At 42.1% G+C, this 16,847-nt stretch overlaps 1 protein-coding gene across 2 annotated transcripts in view; it reads right to left on the bottom strand.

Moving 5' to 3' along the window:
- Positions 1-14,385, bottom strand: part of anxa1a (annexin A1a) — a 28,247-nt gene extending 13,862 nt beyond the window's left edge. The window contains exons 1-5 of one of the 2 annotated variants that reach the window (XM_078567140.1): positions 14,248-14,385; positions 8,067-8,128; positions 5,803-5,896; positions 5,270-5,364; positions 4,956-5,069 (exon numbers count right to left, since the gene is read on the bottom strand). In XM_078567140.1, the coding sequence (XP_078423266.1) occupies positions 4,956-5,069; positions 5,270-5,364; positions 5,803-5,896; positions 8,067-8,117 (354 nt within the window). In that variant the 5' untranslated portion in view covers positions 8,118-8,128; positions 14,248-14,385. Of the gene's footprint in view, positions 1-4,955; positions 5,070-5,269; positions 5,365-5,802; positions 5,897-8,066; positions 8,134-14,247 lie in introns of both variants that reach the window. The other variant, XM_078567131.1, reaches the window with a different exon arrangement.
- Between the last annotated feature and the right edge of the window lie 2,462 nt (positions 14,386-16,847).

Genomic DNA, 16,847 nt, shown 5'->3' with positions numbered 1-16,847 from the left:
GGCATTAAAAACTATTTTGTTTCTCTCAAAAATTCTTTGAACATTTCTCTTTACCAGATATAAAAATGTTGAAAATAGGAAATGACTGCTTGGCTGACAGTCAAGCATCATCCAATTGGGTGATGAATTTTTTGTTTTCCAAATGGCATAGGAAGAGTGCATCACAAGGATGGAGGTGTTGGCTAATTAAGGGCTGTAGTGTCTGGGTAAGTCATGTGATGAAACCTCCAGGAATAAATTTAATCACAGTTGGCAACCCTATGTTCACCATAGATTCCCTAATGGCACCTCCAAATCACCAGTCTCCAACTCTGCCCAATCCCACCTGCTATTAAAATCCTACACTTGCACCTCCAATCCAATGGCACTGTAGGTAGAGGGTGGACTTATCAGTGCTCCTCAGGAGAGGAGTCATAATCAAGCAGAGGGGGTATGTGGGACAGAGGCCCGCCCAGTCTGCTGCTGCTCAGCCTAGACGTCCTAGAGCTCTAGAGACAGCATGCTCCCCATGCAACCAGGCATGGAGGGGCAGGGGTGCGAGATGCAGGTAAGAGCACAGCACATGGGGAGGGGGAAGAGTTTTGGGTTGTGCAACCATTCTAGTGTAGTCTTCTTCATTGATGGGAGCCTCAAACCTGGAATCCCCATTGATTATTGAAAGACAAGGGCACCATGATGCAAATCTCCATTGTCTCACCAGGGTGCCTGGCATGCATAGTGACAGTGAGATGACTAACTAAATGACATATCCTGGTTCTTAGGTTCGCCAGCACGCACTTGCTCTCTAGACCCTGAAGGGCCACCCTTGATACTAGAGGACCACTGGACTTCATTTGCATCTGCATCACACCTGCCCTGAAGCAGGCACCAGCTCAGATCCCAGCACCTTGGTGGGCACTAGATCAGTGGCTAGAATGTCTGTGTACATTGGCGAGGGCACTTCACTCACTTGAGGTGCAGGATGCACCCAGGGCACCGGCAGTCAGAGGACAGCTGAGGACCAGGACAATGCTCAGTCAAAGGCAAATGAGCCTCTGGAGTCGTCCATTAGGCAGCAGATGCTGGATGTCCAATGGGATAATCTGGCAGAGATCCACAAGGGTCTGCGTGCCATGGTCTCCATTGTGGAGTTCATGCAGAGCGTGAACAGTGTTAATAGTCATGGCTGAGTGCACTGCCTCCTCCGTTCAGAGAATGGTGACTCTTTTGGAGAGGAATCTCCAGGAACCAAATTAGGGGTTGCTGGGGTTGCACTCTGGCCTGCCAGCCCTCACACAGGCACTAAAACTCAGGTGGTCAGTGTCAGTGAGATGGATGAGGCACCCAGTATCCCAGCTAGGTGCCCATCCAATGGTGTGCAGGGAGGTCCAGAGCAACCTCACATCAACGCACAAACTGCTTGTCGTCTCAGCAGACTCCTCAGGGCACGCTGGGTGATGGCAGCAGCTCCCCTGCCAGTGACTGCAGCATCTGAAGAGGCTGCAATGACTGGGGAGATGCCAGCAATGGCACTGGCTGCTTCCTCCCAGGCAGGACCACCACAGGCCCCACTGGTTTGAGGACGACAAAGGTCATCAAGGCCAACAAGACACCAGAGTCAGCAGGCTGCCTCCAGTGCCAGTGCCAGTGAGGGAGGGGGCACCAAGACGTAGCACTCACAAACGCAAGTTAAAGGCACCATGAGCATGAGTGTGACAGTTCACGGGTGATTTCCTGTTCATATGTCTGCTGGTGTGGACAACACCAGTAATTGTAATTTTACAATGATTTCAATGTGATGATAACATTTAATGTGCTTCGGTTCTGATGGGCTGAGTATGCTTCGCATTTTTCTTTTTGGTGCAGGGCATGCTAATATGTAATGCTGGACAGGAGTGGCTGGATACTTTATTGCACAGGCATTGAGTGGATTTTGGGTGCAAATGAAAGGGTCATTTCAGACATCCGGGATGGAGGCAGCAGCCCTGGCATGACGTTGAAGTTAATCTTTGGCAGCCTGGCTGAAGGAGCATTGGATCAAGGTATCCCTGCCTTCCTGAAGGATATAGAGATCTGCCTCCACAGCCTCAGCATTCTCCACTGTGCTCCTCTTCTGACTCACTACTGGATTCATCGTCTGAGGTCTGTTCAGCTGCATCAAGATCCTCCTCTTCATTCAGTGGGTCCCCCCTTTGCCAGTGCTAGATTGCGGTTGCATGCTGTGCTCTCTACAATCAGGGAGTATTTTAGTGCACCCCTTGAATGATCCAGGCATCAGAAGCACATCTTAAGACCTATGGTGCTCTCTATCACCACCCTTGCAGAGGCATGACTCATTGTAATGTTTCTCTGCCTTTATTCTTGGGTAGCAGAGAGGTATCATGAGCTGCCTCTTCAACAGATAGCCCTTGTCACCCAGCAGCCATCCATCCAGTTGGGCTGGAGCACTGAAGAGCCCTGGCACCTGGGAGTGTCTCAGGATGTACACATCATGAGAGCTGCCAGGGTACCTTGCAGACTTGCAGAATCTGTTCATGGAGTGGAATCCGTTCCTGTTGGTGAAGGCACCCAGCTGACCCACTGGTGCCTTGATGGCCATGTGTGCAGTTGATGGCACCCTGGATGAGAGGGAACCCAGCAAATCGCTACAAAGCTTCTGGCTCGCTCTGCCTGGCTGGCCTCATCCGTACGTTAAAGAATAAAAGGTCAGTATCCACCTGAACAAAGCTTCTGTCACCAGCTTGACACAACTATGGATAGCTGATTGAGAGACTCCATAAAGATCACCCATTGACCCCTGGAAAGAGCTGGAGGCAGATGTTGATGGCTGCAGTGACCTTCAGAGCTCCTGGCACAGGGTGTCCACCCACACAGTTGGAGTTGATCTCAGGCCCAATCACCTGGCAAATAGAGTTCACAGTGTCCCTTGAGAGATGGAGCCTCCTACAGCATTGCACCTCACTGAGATAGCTGCATCACCGCCTGTAAACCCTGGCAACAGGGTAGTGGCATCTTCTGCAGCACATTCCACCTTGGACTTCCTGCTGGTCCTTTGCACCTGCACCTCTCCTCCCCTGCATTGAGACACCTAGCCTCCTCCCCCTTCTGCCCCTCTTCCTCCTCAGGAGGCCACCAGCAGACACCATAATCCACATTACCAGGGTAAGGGAAGGCTGTCTGATACTTGGACCTTGTGGACCCTTCCAAATCCTCCAGGGGCCTTGGAGACACCAATAAGTCCTGAAACTAAGCCTGGAAGTGCCAAAAATGAAGCTGCCAAGTACCAATAAATCACCAGCAGCAAACTATGTACCAGATTCTCCAATACTGACACTGGCAATACTGCTCACCCCTTTTATCCCACTTGTGGATGAGGTTTTAACTTGTTGGCTGGATGCCTGCTGTTTTGCCTGTGCAGGGAGTGCATGGGCAATGAAAAATTGCTGTTAATTGGCTTTTAATGACCTTAAATGACCTCTTAATTAATGGTGGGCACAGCTCTGGCACCCACTCACCAAAATATCACACGTGAGCAATGTTTTTTGGGATGGTCACCTCATGTCATCGTGCGTTATTTTGTGCCCAATCGGTTTGGGTGCATGCCCGCCTGCAAGATGCAAAATTCTGCTCCTGGAGAATTTTTCAGCTCCAGCTGTTCAAGAGGTAAAACATTTAAAATTGTCCTCTTGACTGTAGAGGCCTCAGTCCCTTGTTCTGGTTACTTATCAATACTTCCAAACTAATCTAGTTAGTTATTTTCTTTTACAATAAAAAGATATGGACCTGTAGATTCTTCCACTAGGTCCAAACTAGGCAATTTTCCAGCTTCCATTCTTTACAAAATTCAAAGTGAGATTAAGCCTCACCTGCCTTCCATATGTTAATAAAGTTAGCATTTCACTATTTACAATGCAGGTCTAAATATAATTCATTTTGGCTAACTTCTCTCAATGAGCTGCAAACCACACAAAGGTCCAAACTGCAACTATAAACCTCCCAGTAAAAATCCAGATAAATTGAAAGCAAAGAGCCTTCCTAAACTCCACCCATCTCCAGGATGACATGACCTGGGTGGCCATCCACAAACTGACCTTCAAGACAATTATCCCTCATTCACAATTTCTTCCAAAATATAAGCCCACCCTGCTGTTTTATAGCAAACACTACTTGGACTCTTATGAAAAAAGATTGGTAACTGCTGAACTGCCTTTTTTTTAAAAAAAAAGTGTTCTGGCGTCACTAATGCCCAGCATTAGTTACCTTACCTTCACTACAATAATTTTCCCAGAACTAAATATTCACAACTCTAGCCTTAACTACGGTGTTTAATGAGTAATCATTGATCAAATCCTGCAAGTTCTAAGTATTAGGGCAGTTAAGGGAGAGATTGAAACATTCAAGATGGAATTGGATTATCTGAAAAAGGAAGAATGTGCAGGGCTGCAGGGAGTGACACTAGGTGAATTGACTATAAGACATACAAGCAGAAGTAAGCCATTCAGCCCATCAAGTCTACTCAGTCATTCAATGAGATCAAGGCTGATCTGATAATCCTCAACTCCATCATCCTGCCTTTTCCCCAAAATGCTCAATTCCCTTACTGATTAAAAATCAGCCCATCTATCTCAGCCTTGAATATTCTTAAATTGCTCCTTTGGCAAGCCAGCACAGACGCAATGGGCCTGTAATGCAACCAGTCGTTTGTGCAAAGCAAATGGTGGTGTTAATCTACAACTCATGCTGTTTCTCAATCCCTAAACTTGCTGGATGATTTGCACATAAAGAATGCAAGATTCCATTGACATGTTCCAAATTTCTCAGCAACTTTTGGCTCATGATGTTTACAGCTTCAAATGCCTAGTGTTATCTAGGCTGACAACTTTTATTCCCTGACCACACCATCACACTAGTTATGAGAAACATCAATTTACAGCAAATACTGTTATGCATCATAAAGGAACATACAAACTGATTACCTTCATTGCAGAATGCAACTGATGTGCATCGAACTGGGCTGGAGTTTGCAGTAAGTCAAGTACAACAGTCTCCAGTTTGCTGGACAGTTTACTCTTCAAGACATCTTTCAGTTGCTGGCAGAAAAATAAAAGTTTTCAAACAAATAGCATTCATTTGTAAATCTTCATAAATTTAAAATGGTTTATGCCCTAGGAATCTTCTCTATTGAATATTTTTTCCATAGTTGAGTTAGTTTTTCCAAAAACAAGGCCAGTTGAAAACGCTGATTTAAACTGTAGAGAAGGAAATTTACACTATTGAATCAGTAACTGACCTTTCCTACACTTTGTTGATAATCTGCTGCTATTCGTTGCCGCTGCCAATTGGTCCGTGTTGTCAAAATATGAATGATGGTTTCTTCATCCACACCTGGTAAAATTACAAGAAACAAAAATCAGCCATAGCTATTAGGATTAGCAGATAAAACAGATGGACTTTCCACAGAAATAGGAACGGAAGCTCGGTCATACTGGCCCTATAGTACCATGGCCCAACACCACCAGCACGGTTTGGGGAAAGTTCCTTACTTATACCAACATTGAGTGGATTTTTGAAATATTGCAGCTGTACCTGCAATATGTGCATTTTCTTAACATTTAAGTCAAAACTTCAGTGCTTAAACCACTACTGGTTCAAAACAGGACAACTCCTCTAATAAACATTGGCAAATTATAAAATGGTACTATCCAAATCTCAACAGCATTCAAACTATAATTGGATTAACTCAAGGCACTAACAAATACATTTGAGCAAAAATCAAGTATTAAATAAACTCCAGAATAGAAATAATTTGAATTTCTTGCTCACCTTTTGCATGGAGTGCATTATTTAATGCAACAGCATCAGCATTTGCATCAAAGTTAGGAAATGGAGTAATTGTTGGTCCACTGGGGGAAGGATACTGGGCAGGGAAGGAAGAAAGAGATAAAAATGAGAAAGAGAAGGAAAGTGTTTCAGGATCAGAACAGACATTGATTGGACTGAACATACATTGTATAAAATACATTAGAAAATTGCTATACATTTGTGTTCTAGCTTTGGAAATTAAGAGTATATAAAATGCTCACCAAGCAAAGCAAGCATTACTTAAAAGGAGAGTGTTGGGTTTGTAACCTTAGTTGGTCTCAAAACTTATGGACTTTTTCCAGGAAGATCCAATAATAGGGAGTAATTTGATATTCCAGATTCAGAGCTTACTGCTTTCTTATTAATTTACAGGAAAAGAAAGTTTGCAAATGGTTAGTTCATGGCGTGGATGAGATTTTGAAACTAACTCCTGATAGACTGGTCAGGAATACCTCTGCATGCACACTCCGCCTACAGTGAAGCCATCATCACATGCATGGTCTCTCCCACCACAATGATAGGCACCTGCATTTTGGTCCCAAGTTCCGACTTTGATTACGAGAGTAAAGAATTACTTTTTCGCCGCTGAAAAGATAGACAAATGTGGGGTGTGAAAAGCTTTATAAAACGTCAGTAGCCTGGCCAACTCAAATTAGTAGATAATGGGACTCTTAATCCCAGAGTCATGGTTTGGGATCATTTATTCAAAATACACTGTTGGTTTCTGCAAGTCTGAGGTGGAAGTGAGGTTCCTCTTTGCCAAAACCAGTTTTAAGATTGAACTGCATTCGTTCCAACATTCATTTGTTATTGATTTTTAACTAGCTTTCCATTGTACTAATGGTGCCACATTTGCTTTATTTTATTTTAAGAATTAAGGATTCCCTAATCCAGCCAGACATCACGGGCTATGACGTCTCTAATTGCATCTGCACACGTGCAGGAAGTGCTCGCCATCGTGTTACAGCACCAAAAGATTCAGCATTTGAAGTGCATTTGGCACTTGATGGATATAGGCATAACCACACAAAGTTAAGGAAGAAAGGAGGGCATCAGGGGCAATTTTGCAATGTGCAGGAATGGCAAGCTAGGCCAAGCAAAAAAAGGAAATTCTTGGAATTGCAGAGACCTCTGGTAATTATGGTTTTATTTAATGTGTAATGCATCTTAAAGAATTATATTGTTAAGATAGATCACATGATCTGTAGTAGTCAATAGGAGTGTAGGGCAGGCTACCTCTACAGTCAGCGTAGAGATAGAATTGGGACTTGAAAGCACATGTATAGTTGCTGTTGAATATATTGTAAATAAACTTAATGTTTCCACCCAAGAAGTGTCTGTAGATCAACTATCAAATAGCACAACTTGGCCACCTTACAACAAGCTTCCTCCACATTGTCTTAGGATTTCCAGACCATTCCTTCATGCAGAGCACCAAGCAGCAGCACATGGGAAGTGTAGCCATAGTAATGCAGGAGTGGTTGCTCCCAGCCTTCCCACTAACTTTCGATTCACACAAGTGAAAGAACTTCTGGACTGAACTCTGGCCCAGGTTAGGAGGAGACAGATAATATTGTTGCAGAAGACCTTTATTGAGCTACCAAGGTGCAACGCAGGATAGAGACCAAAGTCCGGTAAGTCTCACCCACAATTTCTCTGCTTAGTGTTTACTTCCAAATTTCTCAGGCAATTTGTTGAATTGATGTCATTAATTTATGATATGTAATAGAGGCCAATTATATAGCTTTCAGATTAATTGGGAGGTATTCAGTTGTTAATCAACATGGAATTAGTATTAGAATAGGAAAATCTGCAACAGCTTCAAGATTATACACAGTAACTATGCAGTGGCATCACTGGCAGGCCCTGGCCCTAAAGTGAGCAAATTTATTGTAATATTTAGTGACGTAATATGACTAGATGCATATTGCAAAACTAAACAAACACTCATACCAAGTCACTTTGGCCCTGGCCCTAAAGTGAGCAAATTTATTGCAATATTTAGTGATGTATTATGACTAGATGCATATTGCAAAACTAAACAAACACTCATACCAGGTTACCAGAAGCAAAGATCAGCAAGACTTTCCTAAAACTTAACACTTATTTTGCCTCCTGAATTCACAAGATTCAAGGGTCACATCACAAACCCTCCAGTGGTACACATGCATCTTACTGCTTCTAATACCCTTTAGTGCAAGATGAACCTGAAAATTAGAGCTTACATGAGATTGCATGGCTTGCTGCAGGAATACACTGACAAGATTAGATGCCATTTTCTGTGGTGCTGCTCTGTGAAGAAAAACATTTTAGGTCAGATCATTGGCAGAACTTCATGTCCAAACAACATATTTTAAACAAAAAATGCTTTAGTGAGTGCTACATTCGACCCATAAAAAAAACTTGATGGATTTTAAAAAAAACTACAGCTCCATTAGACAACAATGGGAAAATTTTTTCCCCCGTTGGGGGATGGAGGGGGGTGGGGGGGGAAGAAATAAAAGAGCGGGAGCAGGTGCAAGTGGGTGGGCTCCCGATCAGCAGCCCTGGAAGTGCTACCTCAGGGAGATCGGCTGTGTTTTGAAAAACTTTTAATAAAGGAGTTTAAAAATTCTCCCTGCCATGTCCCACGTGACAGTCACATGAATTGGGACATGTCCATAGCTTTTATTGTAGTCCTTCATTAAATTTTAAAAACACCCTCATGAAGCCTCATCCCACCAGTGGATGAGGTTTCATGTTTTTTTTCACAAGCCTGCCTTGGGCTCCCAGCCTGGTCCATTAATAAGCTGAATTGGTTTCTTAATGGCCTTCATATGCCACTGACAGGCAGCTGGACACCTGCCAACCTGAAAATGTAAATGACGTGGGGTGACGTCAGGAGTTCCACCCCACCCCCCACACGCTGACATAACAATTCTGCCCAACATCTCTTAATGTTTTTAGTTGGAGGGTTTACCTGTTTGTAGAAGTGTGCCAAGTGAACAAAGTCAATTTATTAACCCACTACAAAAATTACTTTTTGGACAACCATCACATCCTCAGCAGAGGACAGTGTTTCTTGTTGAAGTACAATTCTATGGGTATGGTCCATTATCTTACTTGAGAATACATTTGCAAGATAAGCACATGCCATCTCATTTCTTCTACCACCCCAGGCCAGAAGTGGAGGCCTTTTCTCCCCCCAATCCCTGTATGGCTCAATTAAACACCTAGCCAACAAAACTGAAAAAGCAGAAGAGCAAACATGTCCTATTGTTAAAAATTAGGAAGGGTTACAGTAAAAATTATAACTTCTTCAAAGAAAAAATTCCCCACAAGCAGATTCTAGGGAAAATTTAAACTTGACTTGGAAATGGATTCTGTACAAGATGCAGTCATGCCACAGTTCTAACCTTTGGGCTCTAAGCAAAAATGAGATTTGCATTTATATAGCACAATTCACAACCAGACATCCCAAAACACTTTGCAGCTATGAAGTACTTTAATATAGTCACTGGTGCAATTTGGGAAACATAGCACTCAATTTGTGCACAAACAGCAATGTGAATACTGATATTTGTGGTGTTGATTGAGGGATAAATATTGGCCATAATTCCAGAGATAACAACTGCTTCAAAATAGTGTCATGGGATCTTTACATCCACCAGAAAGTGCAGTCAGGACTCTAGTTTAATACCTCACCTAAAAAAGAGCACATCTGACAGTGCAGCATTCCCTCAGTGCTTCACTAAGGTGTAAGCCTTGATTTTTGCACTCAAACCCACAATCTTCTGAATTAGAGGCAAGAGCTGCCCACTGAGCCATGGCTGACTTAAAAAAGCTAAATACATGAGTTAACGCCTCATATTAAACTTCCTGTCAGTGACGTTCAGTAACCTGTCTATCCTCATGGATAGTTTCTTTAACACCAACATGGGGGCTTTAAAAATCCAAAGATGTGAAGAACAAATTAATAAAGCAAGCTTAAAACATTTAAAAAGTTGGAAAAATGTTTGTGTGATTTAACTAGCACAATTATAGACATTAAAAATAAACAACTTTTCAAACATGCCAACGTCAAAGAGCTGAGATTCCTCCATTCTTTTGAGCACTGGTGTCTTTCTTTCTTGCTGAAAATTTTGAAACAGAATATAATCTGTGCAATGTTAACTGATTTGGTGTTCCAACATAAATTTCAATAAGTCTGTTTATTTTGGAGTTCTAATGTTGTTTCAAAAGGAGAGAGAGTTGTTCTCATTTTCACTCTGGTGCTGATACCAAAGCCAGGATATTTTGTATGGCAGGATTTCCCATCCTGCCATCTGTAGGGTCAGCCGGGAACGCATCCTCACCAACACTGCCTGCGCTTCATGCTCCACTGAGTGCTAATTGGCTGCAGGTGGGACTTCTGCCTCACTCAGGAGGGATCCTGCCTTAGATCTGCCAGCCAATCAGATTATTCCCTACAGTGCACAGAAGTCCCGTGAGTACAGGGGAAGAGGAGTTTGAGTCTCAGGGCAGGGAGGGGTTGGATATTGGGGGATTTGAGTGTCGGGGTGAAGTCCAGTGCTACTGGACCAATGTTGGAAGGGGGCTTCCGATGGAGGTAACAACCCATGCACTCATCACCACCCCACCCCCTCCAACTTCTCGCACGAGGCCTAAACCTGATCATTTTTCAGGCTTCCCCCATGCCCAGGAAAACTTCCCACCAGCCTAAAATAATGAGGCTAGGTGGGATACGGCCCTCAAGTCATCAATAATTGGCCACTTAAGGGCCTCAATTTGGGCAAGGGCAGGCTGCCCGTCCGAGGTCTCACCTGCCCGACAATCTGAGTTTGGGGTGGGCAGGAAACCCATTCATGCTATTTCATGCTCCTACACCACCTGCTGCCTTAAAACCCACTAGCGTGGGAACAATATTAAATTTTTGGGTTTTGGGCCTGAAAGTGTCAAAATTGTACTGTGTTTTTAAAGAGAGGCCCATACCCAAGAGAAAAAAAATGGATAACAGACCCGACAGACAAAATGGTCCATAATCAGCACTAAAGTTCTTTAGATACTGAATCATGCCAAGGATTCAAAGCCTTAAAGATCATGCAATTAAATGATCCCTATACCTAGGCTACTATTACTCAAATTTATACATACATCTCCAATATTGAAAAAAATTGACGCCAAAGCTGAAAACACCATCATACAGAACTGCACAGTTAAACTCTTGTATTACATCACATTTGCATTAATCATATATTGCACTGATTTAGAACTGGCAAGATGTCTTACAGGATAAAGAGTCAGGTGAACATGCCTTTATAAAGTAAAAATAGAAAGAATTGGAATATAAAAAAGGAAAGCAGAATATTTAAAACAGACAGGGAAATGTTGGTATTCAGAGGAACCTGGATGTCACACAAACCACAGCAAGTTAACAGGCAGACAATGCAATCAAGAAATGGCAAACTGGTCTTTATTACAAAGAGTTTGGTGTACAAGTAAAAATTCATACAGTAATCCAGTAGAACTTTGGGATGATCACAACTGGAGTTCTGTGTACAGGTTTGTCTCCTTAGCTAAGGAAGGATATGAGCACAAAAGTTCATTCGACCGATTGCTGGAATGAGGGGATTGTCCTACAAGGACAGTAAATTAGGCCTATATGCTCTAGAATTTAAAAGAACCTCATTGAAACAAAATTCTAGAGGGGTTTAAATAGAGTAAGTGCTGGGAGGTTTCCCTTGGCTGGGGAGCCTAGAACTAGGGGTCAGTGACTCAGAATAAGGGGGTCAGCCATTTAGGATATAAGTGAGGAATAGTTTCTTGACTCAAAAGGGCTGTGGATCTTGAAATTCTCTATGCCAGAAGACTGTGCATGCTCTGTCATTGAGTACATTCAATACAGAGATGAATAGATTTTTAGATCATGGTCATCAATGGATTCTCTTCCCTCTGTTACCTTTGGCATCACCAAAAGATCTGTCCTTGGCCCTTCCTATTTCTTATCAACAGGCTGCCTTGCAGCAAAGTCATCCAAAACCTAACATCAATTTCCCCATATGTATGCTGACAACAACCAGCTTTACCTAATTGCCACCTCTCAACTGCCTCCAAATAGTCAGACTGTTTATCCAACGTCCAGTACTGGGTGATCAGAAACTTCCATTAACTCCATCCGTTGTCACTACATTTGTTCTTTTACCACCAACTCCATCTCTCTCCCTGGCAACAGAGATTTAACCAGACTATTTGCAACCTGTTATATTTGACTGAGATAAGCAGTCAACCACATACCTGCATTAAGGTGGCCTTTGCCATCTCTAACATCACCTGGCTTGGTGCTTGCCTTAGCTCATCTATTGCTGAAACCCTCATTTCATGCCTATTACCACTATACTTGATTATTCTAATAACTACTGGCCAGCCTCCTATATTCTACATTTTGTAAACTTGGGATCCTACAAAGCCCTAGCTGCTTGTGTCCAACTCCCACCAAATCCCATTCACCGTCAACCCTCTGCTCAATGACCCACACTGGTTCCCAGTTAAGCAACACCTAGATTTTAAAATTCTCATCCTAATTTCAAATTCCTCCATGGCCTCACACTCCCTCCTTATCTCTAATCTCATGTAGCCCTACAACCTTCCAAAATATTTGCACTCAACTCTGGGCTCTTCAGCATCCTGGATTTTAATCCTCCTACCATTGGTGGCCGTGCCTTAAGATACCTAGGTCCCAAGCTCTGTAATTCAGTTACCTTCCCTATGTCTAGGTGGCTTGGTGTCATATGTTGAAGGTGGTACATAAATACAAGTTGTTGATTACAGGAATAGCATGGGAAGGTGGAGTTGATGTGGAAGATGATCAGCCATGATCATATGGAATGGGTTAATGAGTAGAGTGATCTGCTCCTATTTTGTTTTTCCTATACATGCTCAATTTAATCTCTTCGTATCAGTAAATGTTAAATGAAGTCTAGTAATAAATTCAAACCCTTTTTGCAACATGCCACCTTGATTAGGAGGAATAGGTATTGTATTTTGAACAGTTGTAGACCTCTATAACCACTGATCAGTAAATATACTGAAATACAGTTTATAAATGCAATGCAGGGATAACCAAATAATTTTAAACATTAGCATCAATACTAAAATAGTGGACAGAAATTCCTTATTTAACTACTCATTCTCAGGGTGTGCACATAGCCAGCAAAGGCAGCTTTTATTGCATATTCCTGTTGACCTTGGTGGTGGTAGTGGGCCTTCCTGAACCACTATGCTCTAAACGGTGAAGGAACTCCCACAATGCTGTTGCAGAATTTTGACGCAGAGAGAATGAAGGAAGGAACGATGAGGAACACCCTAGTCATAAAAGTGTGCTTCTTGGACAGGGGTGTGACAAGATGCAAAAACTCATGGAATTAAGCAACCACTCATCAATATGCACACAATAAGTTATTCAGTCAATATAAGAAATTGAGTGGGCATTTTGACAGCCCTTGGGTATTAAAAAAAGGTATAATACATTTGAGTGGGGCGGGACAAGAGGAAATTGAAGATTATAAAAAAACTTCCAGATTTAGACTAAGGATTAAACTTGATAAAATCTAGGTCATCAGCAACATAGTATATTTCTGGTATGAGATTCAGTGGTTTACTTCAGTTACGGTGCAGGGAGCATACCAACTCTTTACACCAATTCAGCAACATTTAAACACAAGATGCCTTCAATTAGCTATCACATTTGGACAATCAAACAACACGCCATTGGAAAGGTCCCGTTTAGCAGAACATTGAAGGGAGTGGTAAATTCTTTACTCAAGTAAATTGTTTGGCTGATTCAACTATCATTCTGATTACAGTTTTTATCTTTACGCCAATGGAAAATATGTTCAGCTGATTTCACGGAACTTTCATTCCAAATGAAATCTAACAATCAGAACTGAAAGTATAAAAACACCATTCTTCTACCCAAGATTATGACTAACAGAGGACCAAAAAAAAACCTCCATCTTTGCAAAATATAATAAGGGTTAACATTGTACTAGACAATTCCTCCTGCTAAAAATATTGCCATACAACATTCCTCATGCCCCCCCAAACCAATCATTGCTATCATGCTCTACCTCACACAACAATCCAGTGTCTTACTGTGCGTTTCAAATTGCGCTAAACAACCAACCAGTTTACTGACAAACTTCAAATTAAAGTAGATGTACAGAAAAAGTGCATAAGATATCTGAAACAGATCATTTTACTAAAAAAGACTCAGGAAGAGACATTCAGCTGCAAGCTTACTTCATTAAAAAATACAATCACAAATAAAAGCATTTCATATCAAAAGACTATACCCTCCCAGCATTTTAATACTTAATAGTTTTAGCTAAAGAACAAGTCAAGACGAAGCTGTAATAGTTAAATTAAAACTTACCAACTGCTTATTTAAGCCCTATAGGAAATAACAACACCCTTACAGGGATAAAGCAAATCACAAGTAAAACAGGCTAGCTGTGTGAGGTAGTATTTATACCATTACCACACCCAATGACGTCATTTATGACTGGCCTTCCAATGTGATTGGTTTGTCATAGCCTGCAGTGCCCAGTCAATCAGCTACCAGATGTTACAAGCCATACAAAAACTGTAGCCAGCTGCACTGAAGGAGCTGAAGGCCTGCATAGAGACAGGAAATAACTTTCACGTCTCTACGCAACCTTGTACAAACAAAAATCACATGGGAATTAGATCAGTCCAACCCTGTTTCAATGCCAGAAGCCTGGCTTTTCAGCAGTAAGTAATCCTGCAGTTTTAATATTGACACTCCTAGCTGGGAGAGGCTGAAATTTATGCAAAAATCCATTCTTCAATGCACCTTAATTTAATAATTTAGTTAAAACTCAGCAGATTACACTTCCACATAGGTTGAGTAGATGAAATGCATTACCTCTAGGACAATATCAAGGACCACCCCCCAGCCCGGAGCATCTATCTAAATGCAATATTGCAATGATTAAAACTTCTAAATAGCATTTACATTAATAAAGCATTCCATATTCTGAAGTGTACAGCTGTCACAAATAAGTTCACAAATGTAATTACCTCATCCAGTGATAATCTTTACCTCCCCTTGCCTGAAAATGCCTCACAGTTAATAGCACACACCCCATTTAAACTATAACAATTAGTGTAACTACCAGAAAGGAAGGATGAGGAGGAGTAAGAGGAAAGAAAAGTAAGAGGAAGGGTATAAGAGGGGGAGTGAAGAGAAGGAGGGATAAAGGAGAGTAATAATTAAAGGCATATTGCAGTTGTTGTCAGGTAAAGATGGATGGAGATTTTGAAGACATTTTTCTGATAGTTGCTTATGTGTTTTCCACCTTAATGAATTTGAAGGTTCATGTAGTTACTGCTGTGGTTTCTGCACTCATTGCCTGCTTCATGGTGTAATATTTTTCTGTGCCCCAGGTTAATACATTTCCCCCCTAAGTAGCTGCTAGTAATCATTAACAGACAACTGTACCACCCATTTTCCTACTTCCAAAATGGTAGGATGGCTGTAGGGGAGCACATTGCCTGCTGGCAGTTCATCAGTTCACCAAAAAGTCAGTCCCCACTCTTGTTTATTTGTACCAAAACTTTGGTAGGAATATACAGTAATGGTGAGGGCACTGGCTAGGATCTGGATATAATTTGCCTCAGCCCAGCACTGAAGCTTCTGGAATGGCTTGTTGGTGGTAGAGCTTTCCTCACATGACACTCAATCTAGGGAATCAGGAATTCTGAATGCAGGTGTTCATTGGTGCTTGTATATTGGATGTGGGAACCATTTGAATCTGGGTCAGGTTGGGCAATTATATCATGTTTTTGGGAATGGGTGTTAGGGGGAAGAAAGTAAGTAAGAATTTATGGTAAGGGAGAATTTATTGAAAAGGAGTGTATTATTTAAAATCTCCAGGCAGCCAGGGCTACCAAGCACATTGACAGTTAAAGGTTACCAGATGAACCTTGCACAGCCTTAGGGCCTGCAAACAACAGAAAGGCCTTGGGAACCAGACTGCAGTCAAAGTATTGGCAATAACAACTAAGATTAAGTGTGCTCTTCAACAGACAGGGGAAGAACAGATGGTCCTAGTTTAGGTAAGATGGAAGGTCTCTGCCTGGGTGAAAAATGGGGACATACGATGCATGTACCTATTACCAGAGATGTCTGTTTAATGTAAACCTATATGTTGACGAGATCGGAATCTGGAAACTGGTCTTGTATGTGACCAATAATGTATAAATATGTTGAACACTTGTAATTTAGCGGAGTGCTATCTCAAGCTGCATTGAGATGGTTCTCCCCTTGCAATTGCTCGAATAAACGATCGTGACTTGTACCTGAGACTCCTGTGGTCCGTTTGTCAAAGTGACCACAACATGGGTGTCCAGATAATCCCAACCTCTAGATAGAGCACTTCAGCTGAATTGCTGTAATGATATGGCCCACAGATGCAGCCTAATGATATGGTGCCTGCTGTGATGTATAAGGAGGTGGGCTTGGTAGCAGAGAACATAAGAAATAGGAGCAGGTGTAGGTTACACAGTTCTTCAAGTCTGCTTAGCCATTTAGTGCAATCATGGCTAATCATTGACCTTAACTCCACTTTCCTACTCGCTGTCCATATTCCTTATCTATTTGTCTATCTCAACCTTAAATATAATAGAGGTCCAAAGGTGGATTTTCAGGGCATAAAATGTAAAAGAGAGCCTGAGGAGGTGAATTTTTGTGGTTCCCCTGGCATCTGCCATAATTTCAGCAGAAAGTCAGGGAAGCCCTGGAAAAACACTGTTTACATAATTTTCCTACATTTTCCATAGCTCTAATGCCAAAGCTATGGCCACTGATCAGCAGAATTCCCCCGGCAATTCACCCTTTAGCACTCAGTGGTTTGCAATCCAGTTCTCTAACTCCTGCACCACAATTGAATATTAATATGGTCAGCAACCAGTGCAGGAAAATGCAGTTTTACAGGCTAAGAATCTGA

This window comes from Cetorhinus maximus, chromosome 2 (genome assembly GCF_964194155.1).
Source record: "Cetorhinus maximus chromosome 2, sCetMax3.hap1.1, whole genome shotgun sequence".
In the NCBI taxonomy this organism is placed as follows: domain Eukaryota; kingdom Metazoa; phylum Chordata; class Chondrichthyes; order Lamniformes; family Cetorhinidae; genus Cetorhinus; species Cetorhinus maximus.
This window is presented reverse-complemented; position numbering and strand designations above follow the sequence as displayed.